Consider the following 17,193-nt stretch of genomic DNA (forward strand, 5'->3'; position numbering starts at 1 on the left):
CTTGGTCGTACCTACCGTACTATAAATGACTGCCAAAGACAGAAATTTTAACAACCAATAATTTAACAATAAAGCATGTAGCATTGACCCATAACAATGTGACTTATTGTATATTTGAAAAGTACTTTTTTTTTCTCGATTACAAAACAACCCGATTAAAAGAACCGACTTATCTATTTACCTGAAGTATCGTTCTTTACAATTTCCAAGAAAACTTCAAAAGCAAAAATACTCTTAATTACTGAACATCAAATAAAGTACGTTTCAAACAAAACTTAAGATGTAGTTCAAACACTTCAATCCATTATTGTTACAATAGCTTGTAGATTAGCGAAAGCCTTAAGTCTGCATTCCTTTTAACCCGATACGGCTATTATTATGAGATCCGAAATTTTAATTAAGTTGTCAGAAACAAAATTCAGGTCATGAAATGGTTCTGCCAGATAAAGGCTACACTAGATAAGCGATATTTAAACGCGCGTTTTGTTCTAATGTGCGTTTTTGAGACACAGATATAGTTGATAATTTTTTTTGGTGTCTGTTAGATCTTGTTGTGATTGGTAAATAGATAAATACGTAATGGAAACAAATATCAATACAAATTCAGTAATTATTCAATTGTTTTCCATCTATTATTGTTTCTCGTCGCCTCATCGATAATTTTCTTCAACAAAGTTAACCTAACTTCAATTTAACACCACATTTTTCCTTCAGGCGAACAAAAAATGCATAAAACTTGAGTTTCTTTGTTAAGTCCGTGCGGTTATCTGCCGTCGACGTACGACAGTGTGTAAAGACTCTTAACCGGCGTTGTAATTAGAACGGATCGTAAAACTATGTACTGGGAAGAATAAATGTTAGCAAGAAAGAATTTATGAACATTTCCAAGTAATAGGAAAAGTAATTTGAGAGTATTGCTTTTAAGATTAGTTATTACGAATTCGTCTTAGAAAATACATAATAACTTATATTGATAACGATGAAACTTATTAAATAATAAAAAATGCGAAGTAAGTACTTATTTAAAGCCTGTACTCGAAGGAAATTCGCTCATGTGAGAGTTGAAAAAAATAGGTAAATAAAGGATCTTTTAAAATGCAAGTTCGAAATAATCGATCATAGTTTTAAAGTTTATTTCTGAGGAAAGTGTTTCCCTATTATACCACGATAGTACGAAAACCAACCCTTATATTTATCCTCGCCCAACAGGGTCTTAACCCTTCGAACATCCAACAAGAATAGTTTGTTTGGTAATTACAGCGATGTAGAATATCCTTGCGATCAAACCTTTGAAGTTTCGCTCAGTTTAATTAACGGGTATTCGCAGATAATGATGGTGGGGAATATTAACATTATTGTTTATGTCTTTTCTTTGGTTTTGTAGAGATTTTTTAGGTGCAGATGATCATCTGCCTAGCCTTTTCCCATCTATGTTGGGGTCGGCTTCTAATCTTACCAGATGTAGCTGAGTAGGTTCCAGTATTGTACATGTTGTGAATGCGTATCCGAGATGCTGAACCCCGTTGTTGGCTATTACCTTCTGAAACATAGAAAAACTTAGGCTAAAAAATTACGTTAAGTTTACAGTATTCTGTGAAAGGATTTCTTACATTCGCTCAGTCTGCTTATTAGTACTATGCTCTACACTGTTATCAACCAAATTAAAACAATTTGAACTTTTCTTTTCAGTTTAAAATTGTACATTATGTTTAACATTTTCGATTAACATCATAAGCATAACAATAAAATATTAGCTCTATTTACTAGCGAATTGCTGAGCTGCCAGGCTACTGTCATATTTCATTATCTGTTACAACAATCAAGATTTATAGTTCCGACAGAATGTCTAATTTGCGACAAGAAATTCCGACCTCTATAATGTTATCGTCTGAAATCTTAGAATGACAGGACTTTGTAGTTTGAGAGCTGACAGATACTGAAAACTCATCAATCAACAAACATTATAATGCTAAAGAGTTTTTTTTACTTAAACCACTAATCTCAGGAACCACTGGACTGATATGAGTATATAGTAGATAGAAGTAGTTATTATCAGAGTGGGACAGATAGCCCATTTAAAAAGTAAGGCTGTCGGCTATGTTTTGTCTGGGTTTGTGAAGTAGTCCTTAAGGGACTCGGGTAAAGCTGCTGGCAGAAGCTAGTTCTATGATAAAATAATTTTGTACGCAAACATGGGTGACCCATTTTTCTGCTATCCATCGTTTCATGCATATTATTTTTCAATTAGAATAGTGGATTGCATAAAAAGCCTGCTTATGTAACGATATGAAAATAATAAAGCTAATCTTGTTACTGTGTCATGGAAAATATATTTAAAATACATGAGCGGCATTGGCTAGAGTTGCAAATATTTTTTTATTCGTTGTTAGTATTGCTAAATAATTTCAGCCAAACAATTATAAAAAAATAGTACATGAGTCAATTATGTTTTAAATCTACAATTCAACATATGGAAACAGTAAATATGATAAACACAAAAATACTCGTGAATTCATATCAGTAGTCCGTCTCACTGGAAATTCAATTTCAAATCAAGAAGAATGTTAGGGTCAGGAAATTGCTCTCTCTGCCTACAACGTCATGACAAGACCCAAAAACTTCATCAGAACATCAAAAGTTCGGGCTCAGACTACAAACGCCTCTTATCAGAATCAAGAAGTCTCTCTATAGATAACACTAAAGACTAGGTATAATTTTTGCCTTACAAACTTTGTAAATACGCAACAGCAAACGAATTTCAACTTTGAATTCAAGACATAAGGTCCAAATTTCCTTGTGGTATTTTATAAAGGCTTACCCACTTCTAAACGAGTTAATTAGGGCATAACGTATGATCAATTACGCTGTACGAAGAGATGTGATTATGAACTAATTAACGTTATTACGGTATGAAAAGTAATGACAATATAAAGATTATGTTTTTTGAGTGATAATGGTGAATTCAATGGGGCTCTGAAATCTTATACCTAAGTAACACGTCACTCACTTAATTTGTGTGAAATTATTTACGAAGCTTCTTCACGTAAAGATATTGACATGAATTTATGAAAATTAATTGAAAGGTTACATCTAATTGGAGGCTTACGAAACATTTGTTTATAAAAGCTTCCTTGTTGGTGTTTACCTGTAAATCGCGTTTTCTATTGATTTTAACATACATAATACTTTTTGCCAGGAAAATAGCCTTTTGAAATGTGTTTATAAAAATAGAAATTCTTAAGTGTTAGTCCAAAAACATCACCCATGTAAAGGCTGTTAAGGTGCTTTGTAATTTTTATAACTGCGTGTACTACAAAATTCTCTTAAAAATCTTTAAACCTTTACCGGATTTCTTCAAAACTACTACGAAGACTTTATACCGTCGAAGCGAAGTCCAAATCTAACTCAAGAACTCAATAATAAAATGGGCGAACGATAAAATTTTGCGAGGGGGTCACAGGTGGCACATTTTATTTCAATTCATTAGACAAATGCTGGCCATCTGTTCAAATAATTGGGTTAGATATAATCTGCTTGATAGAACTGTATCTCTCCTCTGCTTATTGAAATTTGGGACCCTTGAAAATGTTGCTGTAATTGTTGTATCAGAGTTAGTTGAACAGAGTTAGTGGCGTGCACTTGGAGAGGCCTATGTCCAGCAGTGGACTGCTATAGGCAGATGATGATGATGATGATGATGAACAGAGTTATAAATATTGGTTTGAAGATACGGACATACTCGTAAGGATAGTATATAAGAGGAGTAAATAGGGGAGGTATCAGGCCATACAATAAAAACACTGAAAAATGAACGAGACAACCAAGACAATTTCCTTGAAAAATCATAGACCAAAACTAAAATGTCTAATTATTGGATATAGTCTTTGAAACAATAAATAAGGATCCAGAACTTTCTCAGACGCCTGTACCAACGAAAGGTTCCAAAAGAAACTTGGTCTTGGTAAGAGTCTCATAACTTCAGCAGCAGGGGTCAGCGCTGAAAACCAGCGCTGTTGTCTCGTGCCTGCGTGCGCGAGACACAGCATTTATGCTGAGCGCTGTCCCTTTCACGCACGAGTGACGCAATTGCAGCGTTTTTTTTCTTTTTATGTTCATTGTTTGTTTGTTTTGTGCCATATTTATTTATTTGTTTCTTGCGTCATTCGTGTGTTCGAAATAAATGGATTTTCTTTCTTTCTTTCTTTCTTCAGGGGTCATTAAATGTTTTCCCACGTACCAAAAAAATGTAGTGACCGATTGGTGGAGTGTGTAAAGCAGTACCTCTTTCTCCCACATAATTTCAGTCGATACTGAATTTCATTATTCACTTCTCACCTAGCCACAAATTCTTTCACACAATCCGTATATCGCATTTTAGGCGTACCTCTACTCGTAGTCATCTTCATTTATATTCAAAACCTTTTTCGTGACACGTCCTTCATACTGTATGAAGGTAATAACATACTTATTACTTATTCCAACTTCGCTTGTAAGTTACCTTTCATGCCAAATACCTATCTTCGTTTACTATGTATAGAATTTTATCAAATTCATCCATGTTGCTGAGAAATTCCGAAATATTGGGCTTCATTTCTCACGATCGTCCTTCGCAATAATTCAGCAAAAGGATAGTCTGAGAGAAAGTGGGGCTTTCGAAATAATTGGTAAAACGATAGCTTTAATAATATTGGAAGCCTGGAACTTGGGTTATGTTTTATCTTTAAATAAACTAGTCCATTATTATTTTATTTAGTTAAGTGTTTATAAAGCAATACTTTTGAAACGTTTCTGGCTTCTTCTATGAAAATATGTTAGCGATAAAATATAGAAACAAGAATCAAGACATCAAATAAAGTCAAACAAAAAACGCACGTCAAAGTCAAAGTCAAAGTCAAAATCATTTATTAAAATAGGCTAATACGATTAGCACTTTTTAACGTCAAAATTTTACAAGAATGACAGCACCCCCAAAACGCCCCCCTTTCACCACTTCCTAGTGTTATGGCTGGAAAGAAGAAGCGGTGAAGAACAAACTTCCCAGCAACACAGCTGTCTATTACAATTTAATTATTATTAATTTATTTTACAGTTATACAATTCAATTTTATTTATTATTAATTTAAAACACCGAATAATACAAAATAAAATAAAGCACTTTTGTTCCACTTCAGAGCTGCCATCTGCGTTTATCTGTGAAATAATCATTAACATTATAATATGCCTTTTTAACAAGAATTTCTTTAATTTTATTTTTAAAAGAACTGTCCGTTAATTCTAACAGATGAACCGGAATTCTGTTATAAATGCGTACACAAAGCCCCACAAATGAACCGTGTACCTTATGTAAACGATAATTAGGTGCGGTTAACTTGTGTTTATTTCTAGTATTAAAATGATGTACGTCGCTGTTTTTACTATATGAATCTAGGTTTTGCCTTACGTATATTATATTGGCATAAATGTATTGAGACGCCACAGTCAGAATACCAATATCCTTAAACCTTTCCCTAAGGGAGACTCTAGCACCAAGTTTGTATATAGCACGGACAGCGCGCTTCTGTAGTACGAAAACATTCTCGATATCGGCAGCATTGCCCCACATAAGAATTCCGTAGGACATGATGCAGTGAAAATAGCTAAAGTACACTAAACGCGCCGTGGCTACATCGGTGAGAGCTCTTACTTTCCTGACAGCGTACGCAGCAGAGCTTAATTTACCCGTGATGCCAGTTATATGCTCACCCCATTGAATTTTGGAGTCTACTGTTATCCCTAGAAAAGTCGTAGCATGTACCGTTTCAAGTTCCTCATTGTTCAAAATTACACCGGGACCGAGATTTTTTACATTGGGCAAAGCAAATTTAATACATTTTGTTTTCTTCGTATTCAAAACTAAATTATTGGCTGTAAACCATTGCGTTACTAGTGAAAGACAAGAATTCACGTCATCAAAATCTACTCTATTCCTATCAACTTTAAAAATTAGAGACGTGTCATCAGCAAACAATACTACATCACACAATGATTTTAAATAATATGGCAAGTCATTAATGTATACAAGAAACAAAAATGGACCTAAAATCGACCCTTGCGGTACGCCCAAACGAACGGGTAGATTGGAAGATTTGACACCATTAACGTCAACACATTGCATTCTACCGCTTAAATATGAGCTAATAACACTAAGTGCGCTGTCTCTAATACCATAGTACTTTAGCTTCTGGGTAAGCGTTTCATGTTGGACGCAGTCGAACGCCTTGGAAAGATCACAGAACACCCCGATAGCATTCTGTGACTTCTCCCACGCACTGAATATATCGCACGCCCAGAACAACACTGCACTAAGTCAAAATAGCTTATTTTTCAGAATTGACGAAAAAGTGTTATCTCACTTTACGTCGCAGTTTTTGTGAATGTCTTGCACATTATCTGTGAAGAATCCTATGGGTGTCAGGATTATACAGTGCAGTAAATTCTAAATACGCTAATTAACCAAAATAATGCCTTTTTTTACTTACTTCACTGTTTTGGACTGACAGAATGAAATGAAAAAGTATTATTTCGAGTTATGTCTTTTTTACTGATTAATTATGAAATAATGCACTATTATTCTACAGTTTTTGTGTAAAGATTCAATGAACAATAAAGGCTTATTTGTTTTGTTTTCAGGAAAAGATCTATTAACAATGAAATAAAACACGAAATTTTAACAAAATCAGTAGGTATATATTTTAAACATAAACCATTACTTGTTACATGTAATACTTAAATAAAAAACAACAGAACAATCTTCTCTTAATCATTAAACAAAAAAAGGCAAATTTCGCTGAAATAATCATATAAAATATTAAAACAAGACAGTAATTATCAATAAACTCTTTGCCTCTCTAAATTACCCAACTGCCAAAACTGTTTAAAAATGTCTTATCGTACCAACTTGTCTCTTTTATTCTTGCATTTCTACTATGCTCGGTGTTTCTCTACGTGATCGAATCCGAAATGTGGAGATCCGTAGACGAACTAAAGTCACCGATATAGCCCACCGGATTAGCAAGTTGAAGTGGCAATGGGCTGGCCATATTGCTCGCAGAGCGGATGGCCGATGGGGTCGAAAAGTGCTGGAGTGGAGACCACGGACTAACAAGCGCAGCGTAGGACGTCCATCAACAAGGTGGACAGACGACCTTATAAAGGTCGCCGGAAGACGTTGGATGCAGGTCGCCTCCAACAGGTATCTGTGGAGATCTAAGGGAGAGGCCTATGTTCAGCAGTGGACGTCCTATGGCTGAGATGATGATGATGATGATGATTTCAACTTGCATTTGTCACCACAAGGTCTATAAAATCTTCTTCATTTGCTATGTTCAGATAAAAAAGAAGCAGGTACCTCCCTATCGTGTACTTCATCGACTGATGCCGCCACCGCTGACGTAGGTACCAGCAGTCGATTCTGCACACGATTTATTTTCGGTTTCTTTTTCCCCGCTGCCTTGTTGAATAGAAGATGTGGTTTCTTCTGAGGTTACTTCCATTGCCTTCTTCAATAACAAAAGACATCGGCCCTTCATTATCTCATCATCAACCTATCGCAGTCCACTGCTGGACATAGGCCTCTCCAAGTGCACGCCACTGAGATCGATTTTTGGCTTCTCGCATCCAGCTCCTGCCAGCCGTCTTGCGCAAGTCATCACTCCACCGTGCCTGAGAACGTCCTACACTACGTTTGCCGAGGCGTGGTCTCCACTCTAGGACTCGTTTACCCCAACGGTTATCGGTTCTTCGGCTAATATGGCCAGCCCACTGCCACTTCAGCTTGCTGATTCGGTGGGCTATGTCGATGACCTTGGTTCTCTGACGGATTACCTCATTTCTGATGCGATCCCTAAAAGAAATGCCGAGCATAGCTCTTTCCATAGCCCGCTGAGCGACTTTAAACTTGTGGACCAGCCGTACCATCAGTGTCCACGTTTCGGCTCCGTAAGTCATGATGTTAGAACTCGACGTAGCTTCCCAAATGCAGCCCAACCCAACTGAATTCTCCTATTCACCTCGTCAAAGTCGTCGTTCCTTCATTATCTGCGAAATAACAATGACAATTTAGATTTATTCAACAACAGTGCATTATTTCGAAAAAAGTATTTTATCAAGTCGTAAATATGGTACAAAACAAATTAGAATTATATTACTTTTAAATTATTATATAAGTAACAAGTCTGCGTATATAAAATATTTATTATGATTTGTTTAACAAAATTAGGTCATCATTTAAATCTACCATCAATACTGCATTATTTCACTGATTTTCACTTTTTACGAACAATACTGAACCATTTTCGAATAATACAAAAAAATTAACATACCTTCATCACCAACAGGGTATTATTTCGAAATAGTGTCAAACACGTTGTATAAACACAGTCACCAATACTGAATTAAAACGAAATAACTCGGAGTAATTTTAGCACTACATTCAACAACACCTCACTATCACAAATTAATTTACTGTTGCGTCGAGAACCTGCGTGCTGTTCCCTAGGCGGACAAGTTGCAACAGGAAATAGTTTTGTGTTCGCGGTATGATTCTGGCAACGCGTCGGCACCAATAAAGAGTTAGCACGCCATCTCTTAAGTATTTTTGTAAATATAAATATGCCTGTCTTCGTGGGATATGCAGCAAATTTTTGGCTATTCAAATACATAGATAACTCTGTTTTGCGATTTTTCGACATAATACAGTGTTGTTCTGGGTGTGCGATATGTTTCAGTAGAGCAACTCCGGCATCCGTTGTGGAGCGACCCTTTGTAAAACCGTATTGTTCCGCATGTAAAATATTGTATGAATTAAAATGCCGGAGGAGTTGATTTAAAATTAGTCTCATATTTGTGTGTAATTTTTGTTAATTCGCGTTGCAGTTCAAGCATTTCCTGTTGCAGAACTAGTGTGTCTTGGTCATACATTAGCCTACTTTGTAAAAGTTGGTTAGTGCACAAATTTAACTGATTTTTTAATTAAACTTTAGTTTTAAGTAAATTATTTAATTTATGTGTGGATTTTTGTTTATGACACACTTTCTTAATTTTTTGTATCAATTTGTTTATTCTTATGTATTTTTTAATCTTTTTGTGACTCAAATTATTAATATGAGGTGGATTTGAAGTAACAAGCTCACTGAAAAGGCGGTGAGTGTCATCACTTTCCTGTTGTTGTTGGGTTTGCTTGAAGCATATTATTGACTTGTGAGCATCATTTAAGCTTGTCTCCAGTACCTTAATGCGACTCAAAGCCCTCTCATGAGCATCACTACATTCACTAAAAGAACCTACAAAATCCTGTAACCTATCCCGCTGATCCAGCACATCCATATATTGGATGTGTAATTCTGCAAGTTGAGACTTCAATTCAGAGTTTTTACTAATTATTTTCTGAATTTCTTCCTCGCTGTCATCACGTTCCCTTAACAGTTGTTGACAGAGCTCTTCGGATGTTTTGAGCTTTTCCAGGGCTAACTTCAGTTTCACCTCCATGTCTTTGGCAGTGGCCTTCCTTGTCATAACGAACATGGTGTCAGGTATTTACTGAAAGCGTGGAGTAAACAAGATGAGAAAGACAGAAAAGAATAGTTTTAGGTAATAGGTTTAGGTGTTGGATTATTTAAAATATGAATTTAGTAGTTTCAAGATTATATAGCATAGAACAGTTTGATTTAATTAATAGAAAATTAAGTACAAAATTGAAATGTAGCTAAGTATAGATTTTGTTAACATAAATTATCTATAATTTGCCTTTAATGTGTAATGTAACAGAAGTTACTGTTAAAGGAACATGTAACTTATATGAAAATCAAGAATGTATTGGGACTTCTTTAGTTTTATTTGATTTTAATTTTTAATTTTCTAAGATAAGGTAGGTTACAAAATTGATATTAATTTTTTTTTTTTTTTCGTTATTCTCACTTTTAAAGTAAATAACATAATCTACTGCCAGAGAATTAGTATAATAAAGCGTGTTACAGTTATAATAGAGAGATACTTCCCGTTAAAATCCGATTAATTTGAACTGAGCGGTTGACAGCTGACCGCCTCCGTGTTGTGTAGATTTTTACGAGTTATCCTTTTGCAATAACGTCACAAACATTTGTACACTATATTTACGACTATTACTATTAAATTATCAACTTTTTAGGGCGATTTAGCTAATTATTCTATTTTAATTCAATTTTTAATTATACAGCTGATTTTTGACAAGTCACCCGGCCGGTGTTGCCAGTAGTTCCGTCATCTCACTAGTACTGCTATATTCGTGCGTAAAGAACCCTCAGCGTAAGAATATTTAACTTGTGTTTTAGAAGCTGCAAAAGTGTCTAAACATGAACTCAATATTTTCTAAAATATAAGGTAACTTAGCAACCCGTGCTAATGATAAAATCTGCCCTAGAAACAATACCTACCTAACACAAAACCCCGATATCAAATTCGCATACACAAAATTCCTTCTACCCTGACCCTTAAGAATTTTCATATACAGCACAATGGCAAAAATTTACGTCCCTTGCTATATTTAGAAATGCTCGATACATCCAAGATAGTATGGTGAGCGTTTAAATCCGTCGAGGTCTAAAAGCTATTCAGCCTACGGGTGCAATTATAAAGGGACCCTTTGCCGCCTGTTTGCTAACTCTGTCTCCGTGGATTTGCCTTTTTTGATTTTGTATTTTACTGAGGAACTGCGATTCTGTATTTCAATGGGAGTTGGTTTATTGCAGTTTTAGTTGTGACGAGTTTGCTACGTTTTGGAAGGTTGTTTATAAAATACCTACAATTAGTTATTAAACTGCGTCTTATCCTTAATCATAATAGTTACGTGTATCAATTTAAATTTCGTGATGTTAATTCAGTCCTTTTAAGTGAAGAATAAGATATAAATACTCCTTTTATTTACAGAAATAACATCATCATTGAACTATTCATATACCTAAAAAAACCCTGTTTATGCACATCATTTCAACACTCTTCCACACTTGATGGCAGATAAGACATGAATTATTGAGGTTTCACAAAAAAACGTTTCGAAAAACATATGAGTTTCGGCGCAACAACTAGATGAAATATTGAATTTATAATAATCGACCCTTGTCAAAATCAAGCCTTTACCGATAACAAAAACGCACACAATGTGCTGTGTTTTTTGTTTAATATAATTTATTTAACAGCTTTGTTGTGACCTGCTCGTGCCGTCATTTTGTAGAGAGGAACACAAAATTTTTCATGGTGGCCCATTTTTCACTACTTATTTGTTTTCCGTGGTGACACTCTTATGCTGACAGAAGTAATTGTCACACTCTAATACACTACCTATACCGAAAAGTTAATGCTAGTCATGTCTATAAGAAATAAACAAGCAAATAAAAAAAAAGTTTGTGAAATCAATAGCTCTGTTAACAATAGTTTACATTATAAAAAAAATGCTTAGTAATAAAATAGCACTGTGAGAAAGTGCTTACTAAATAAAATTCAGAAATAAAGAAAATATTGAACATTGTTAGATTATTTTCTGTGTATATAAAAAGTCGTCTTGGCCTAGTGGGTAAAGAACCATCCTCTCTGGAGTAAGAGGGCGCGGGTTCGATTCCAGGTCAGGCAAGTACCAATGCAACTTTTCTAAGTTTGTATGTACTTTCTAAGTATATCTTGGACACCAATGGCTGATAAAAAGGTGAAGGAAAACATCTTGAGGAAACCTGGACTGTAAAGTCTGAAATCACCAACCCGCATTGAGCAAGCGTGGTGATTAATGCTCAATCCTTCTCCGTGTGAGAGGAGGCCTGTGCCCAGCAGTGGGACGATAAAAAAAAAGGCTGTAACATATAAAATGTAATATTTCGCTTTTGTTTAACTAATCTAAGTGCGGTAATGATTGCAGATTATACTAATGTATTCCGAACGTAGCATTTGCGTTTAAATACTGCAATTGCACTTAACTTTCATATACGTATTTAGCGTGTGTTTGAATTTAAATTATTTACTGTGTCAATTTTCTGGTTTGACATGTTTTTTTAGGGTTCCGTACCTCGAAAGGAAAAAACGGAACCCTTATAGGATCACTTTGTTGTCCGTCTGTCTGTCTGTCTGTCTGTCTGTCTGTCTGTCTGTCTGTCTGTCAAGACCCTTTATCTTAAGAACGCGTGGACGTATCAAGCTGAAATTCACATGAAATACTCGGGTCTATTGTCCCTTTAGGCTGTGAAAATATCAAGCTTCTAAGCCAAGCCAATCAAAAGATATAACCGATTATGTCGATATTTTCAACAAATTCTCGACACTCGCAAAGGAATCAAAACCTACAGGGTACTTCCCGTAAACTCAGAATCTTGAAATTTGGCATGAAGCATTGTTATATAATGCAAATATAGGAAAAATTGCGAAAATCTCATTTTTTTTGTTATATAATATAATAAAAATATTTTAATAAAATGAAACTTACTACCTTATTTCTCACGAACGAATAAAGGTACCAAATTGAATTTTATACCAAATACATAGGTCTATTGTCCCTTTAAGCAATGAAAAAATCAAACTTCTAAGTTAACGCGATCAAAAGATACAGCAGTTTTACCGACACCTTAGACGAATTTCCGTCACACGCTAGGGAATCAAAACCTACAAGGTACTTCCCGTGAACTCAGAATCTTAAAATTCGGCACGAAGCAACGTTATATAGTACAGATAAAGGAAAAATTGCGAAAATGATAAATTTGAAGTTACAAAAAATATTAAAATATTATTTTTGCTTACATGACATAAAATATTTTTTAATAATTATAAACTTACTACCTACCCTTTTTCACATGAAAGCGTAGAGATATTAAAGTTTTGAATAAAAAGTGAAATTCAAATCAAACACTTCTTAAATACAATGGCCTCTAAACTGTGAAAAATTTTAAATCATTCAAAGGTCATTGGGCACCTTAGTATGAAAACCATACCCACGGCGGATACGAACGAAATATAGCACAGTATAATGATAAAGGCTCTGATTTACTATGGCATTAGTCGCATCAATGTGAACCATGGGAATCTAGAGAAAATCTGGTGTAAACATCAAATATTTTCCTCATTTCAATGGGGAATTTAAACGACCAAGTTTGACGGATTTGAGAAATCATTTCTTTGTAGTGAAAGAGTATACTCGCCGTTTATTTCCATTGTCATCAGGTCAGGATCTGATGATGGAAATCCTGAGAAATCGAGGGCAACTATCAGAAATTGTAGGCATGCATAGGATTAAAACTTGATTCTCAGATGAATGTCTGGTGATACTATCAAACAGTGAAGGTTTAGAGCTTATCTGATGATGGAGACGTGAGAAAGTCGAGAGAACTCGGTATGTTTTAGTTACGTCGTGTTTGGGCTTATATTATTCGTATTGACGAGAACTTTTCACAAAAGTTAAAAATAAAAACTTTTTACAACAAAAAAAACAACTTCTAAAACAACAAGAAAACTGTTTATATGCATCGGTCTAGATCTCGGTGGTTAAATAAATATAGATGCATCCTCTAGACACCGACTTCTAGACCGATGCACCTAACATCTTTTTAATTTCTTTCTTGCTTTTGTTTTCTTGTTGCTTTTTTATATGTTTGAAGTTGGATTTGTTTGTAAAATGCTACAAAATAAAATAATGCCGACTTTATAAAACAAAGAAAGGGACAGAATTACACTTTTGTCAAGGCTCTAGAAACGTAAAGCCAGCAGCCCCGAATCCTACTCTCTAGAAGTCGTTGTTACAATTCGACAGCTACAAGTCGTCAGGCGGTCTGCTTTAACCCAAGTTAGTAGTGAATTCTCATCACCTAAAATAAAATAAGCTCCAACACAAGGTTACGTTATAAATTGTAAAGGAGTTCCCATAACTATATCTGATCTTAGCTGTCGATCCCACAATGGCAGTCAAACATATCTTTGTGGAAAGTCTTCGCCAATACGAATAAAATAAGCCCAAACACGTGGTAGTTGCAACATACCGTTCGGGAGTTCCCTTGACTCTCTGTAGTCTCCATAATCAAATCAGCTCCAAACCTTCACTGTTTACCAGTACCCTCAAAAATACACTCACATGTCTGGTTATGACTCGATGCGTGCCTACAATATTCAAGAGTTGCCCTCTATTTCTCAGGGTTTCCAGATCCTCATCAGATCCTGGTCATCCGGATTGGCACCTTCCTTCTTTATGAAATGTCTTTAACAATAAAAACTAGCATTGCAACCTGTACAATCCTCTGAAACTGCTTGTCTTTTATATTTTTCAAACGATCCTGGACATTCGTCTCCATGGAATTTTAATAAAATATTTATATTCAAAGAAACGTCATACCATTCTCCACGATTTAAAACTACTTTGATTCATGTCCGCCACTTTTTACAAAGCGGGTCAGATATGCCCCATGACTTTTAAGACATAATTAGTTATTTTCAATCAGATTTCTGAATGATGACTATAAAATGTTGTATATAAATAACTTCATTAAAATAACTTTTACAAGGTACTGGCCTACTATTTTAGTTATATTATAAAATAAAAAATATTAACTATTTTGACTTTCACGAAATTACCATAACTATGATTGTTCTAAACTGAACGGTTGGCGCGAAACTCACTTTTTATCTATACAGCATTTGTACGGAACCCTCGGTGCGCGAGTCCGACTCGCACTTGGCCGGTTTATTTTAAATATCAGCGTCTTTATTTCAGCTTTAAGACGCTAAGCTACTGAATATACGCCTGTCCAACTGATTTCCAAAAGGACCAGTTAAAAGCAGCCTGCTTCCAAGGCCTTCCCACGAACTTCGCAGATTGTGTGACGACCAGCTCATTGGTGGCCTTGTTACAGCGTTTTCAAACGAGCGATTTTGCTCGTTTTTTCACGCGTGACACATACCAAGCGTAAAAAAACCCGTCGATACACGTGTCATCGCTTGAACTGTTGAAATTGTTCGCAGTTTCAAGTAATGTGCCCATGGGTGAAACCGCTGGCTGAAGCTAGTATTATAGCGGTATCTTGCAGCTTTAAGTGCGAAGCTAAGAAAATACATAGCTCCAGTGTAATTCCGCAAACACAACTACAAAATAATAATTGCAGAACAAACTCCACAACTAAATTGCTGGCTATAAATCGCTCAACATTCTAAGACCCATGTAGCCAAAGTGCCGAAAATCCTGAGCCATTTCTTCTTAAAACCGTTTTATCATCTGTACACAAAATGGGAACGCAATAGCTAGATGGTAGTCTTTAGACCATGTAACAAACCGGAACCGCCTTAGCGAGAATCTATATGCGAAAAAGTCGGCCAATATGCAAGTGCAATGCAACAGTATATTGATACCTCACTCGTTAAGCACGCATACATGACAAACTTGAGAAATAGAAACAATTATTTGATTCAAACTTCACCCATACAAGTGGCACTATCGTAACCTTTGCAGAGGTAAAGGTAAGCCACAGGCGTTTCCGGTTGGTTTGACTCTCCAAGGTACAGTCGCGTGCAACGGCCACATTCCCCCGTTTACACGTTGAAATTCTCTAGAAAACAATTCCGGGTATTCAGCTAACAGCCCGCGTTGCTCTTATAAGAAAACTGCGGTACAGACGTGCTTCAATTGTGTATTGCTATTCAAAATGCGGTTCGGGGTGAAATTTTATTGCAATTGGTTTTTAAATGTTTGGCGGAATTGGTTTTTGAAACAAAAGGTTAACGAATACGGACCCCGTTGCAGAGGTATAAATTTTTTTGTTGTTTTCTGGATCGATTTTAATTATGGATATAATTAAAACTAAATCAAAATCTTGTTACTCAGGTTGTTGATATGAGATCATCTTTTAACCATCTGCATTTTAGAGCAGCCACCAAAAAGTTTAAAAAACTGACTCCAGTCTAAAGCACCTGTTTCACATCACTAAGTAATTAGTACGAAAGAAAATTGCAAAATAAAAAATATCACGCCGCACGTGTGACTCAGGTTTTATATTTTAAAACTAAACGCTTCTCTCTGTGGCTCATGTTGTGAAACAAAATATTAAGGTAGTTTTTCACGATTCGAGGTATTATGAACAGACTTATAAATACTGGCCGGCCGGGGCTGGCCAGTGAGTCCCGCGCCGAAATGTGCCGAAACCAGCGCGACTGCGTCAAATTGACATTTTGATTATTTGTGTTTTTGAGTGCTATTTTGATTTGTTACTTTTATTATTGTAAATATTCTTTTGTGGATAATTAATAGTTGTAAGTGTATACAAATAAGTAGCGAGGCACCCAGATGTATAGTAATGGTGATGGGAGTGTAAGTGCTTGTCAATCTTCAACATCTCTGGATGCCCTGAGATGCCCGCTGTGCCCCCAAGCACGTTTTTTTAAAGGTAAGCGGGGTTTGAACGTGCACATTGGGAAGACACATAAATCCCAAAGTGCAGTTCCTCCCACACTAACCCCGACAAACCCAGATACCGACACACCTTTGGAACCGTTTTGGAAAAGACTTTCAAAATTCAAAAACACAATTCCAATCCTAAAGCGGGTTCCCCGAGGCGCCAGGACTTTAGTAGCTCAACATCTGGCAGGTTGTGTCCGCCTGGCTGCACGGGAGAACTCGCAACGTGCTTGGGAGAACTTACTCACCTTCCCTTATAGAATCTTACATATCCAAAAAAATTTGGCATCCAAAAAGTCTTTAACGACCCAAATTAAAGATAATTGTAATGTTTCGGCCAGAGATTTCGACACTAAATCACCGACAACAGGCTCTACCTATTCGAGGAGCATCCCCCTCCTGGTAGAATCCAAGTTAAGTGAAGGTGACATAAGTGGTGCAGCGAGGATTCTTTTCAACAGTGATGTGGTGGCACCTTGTTCTCCAGAAACACTTTCCGCTCTGGAGAGCAAACACCCTGCCCCATCCGATGACCTTTCTTTTCCTGACCCCCCTGATCCGGACACCCATACCCTCATTATTACAGGTCGACAATTGAGCACGGCTATAGGCTCCTTCAGGAGCGGTTCCGCAGGCGGCCTCGACGGCTTGAGTCCGCAACACCTTAAGGACCTTACCTGCCCAAGCGCCGGGGAAGCTGGTGAGTCACTCTTGAAGGAGCTTACAGCCCTGGTCAACCTTATGCTCGCCGGCAAGGTGGACGAGGC

The 17,193-nt window shown here is 36.3% G+C and overlaps 1 protein-coding gene across 1 annotated transcript; it reads right to left on the reverse strand.

Annotated features, from left to right (window-relative positions):
* Positions 1-5,134: 5,134 nt before the first annotated feature.
* Positions 5,135-10,269, reverse strand: LOC124642456. Its single transcript, XM_047180884.1, has 2 exons — positions 9,171-10,269; positions 5,135-5,190 (listed from the first exon to the last, which is right to left on the reverse strand). Exons 1-2 carry the CDS (start codon positions 9,559-9,561, stop codon positions 5,168-5,170), a joined length of 414 nt encoding a protein of 137 aa, XP_047036840.1. The 5' UTR covers positions 9,562-10,269; the 3' UTR covers positions 5,135-5,167.
* Between the last annotated feature and the right edge of the window lie 6,924 nt (positions 10,270-17,193).

Source organism: Helicoverpa zea, chromosome 24 (assembly GCF_022581195.2).
Source record: "Helicoverpa zea isolate HzStark_Cry1AcR chromosome 24, ilHelZeax1.1, whole genome shotgun sequence".
NCBI classification, from domain to species: Eukaryota; Metazoa; Arthropoda; class Insecta; order Lepidoptera; family Noctuidae; genus Helicoverpa; species Helicoverpa zea.

Coding starts and splice junctions, on each gene's coding strand:
- LOC124642456 (XM_047180884.1), bottom strand. CDS start 9,561: ATGTTCGTTATGACAAGGAAGGCCACTGCCAAAGACATGGAGGTGAAA. Junction 5,191..9,170: donor TGACACTCACCGCCTTTTCA/GTGAGCTTGTTA, acceptor ATTATTTCACAG/ATAAACGCAGATGGCAGCTC.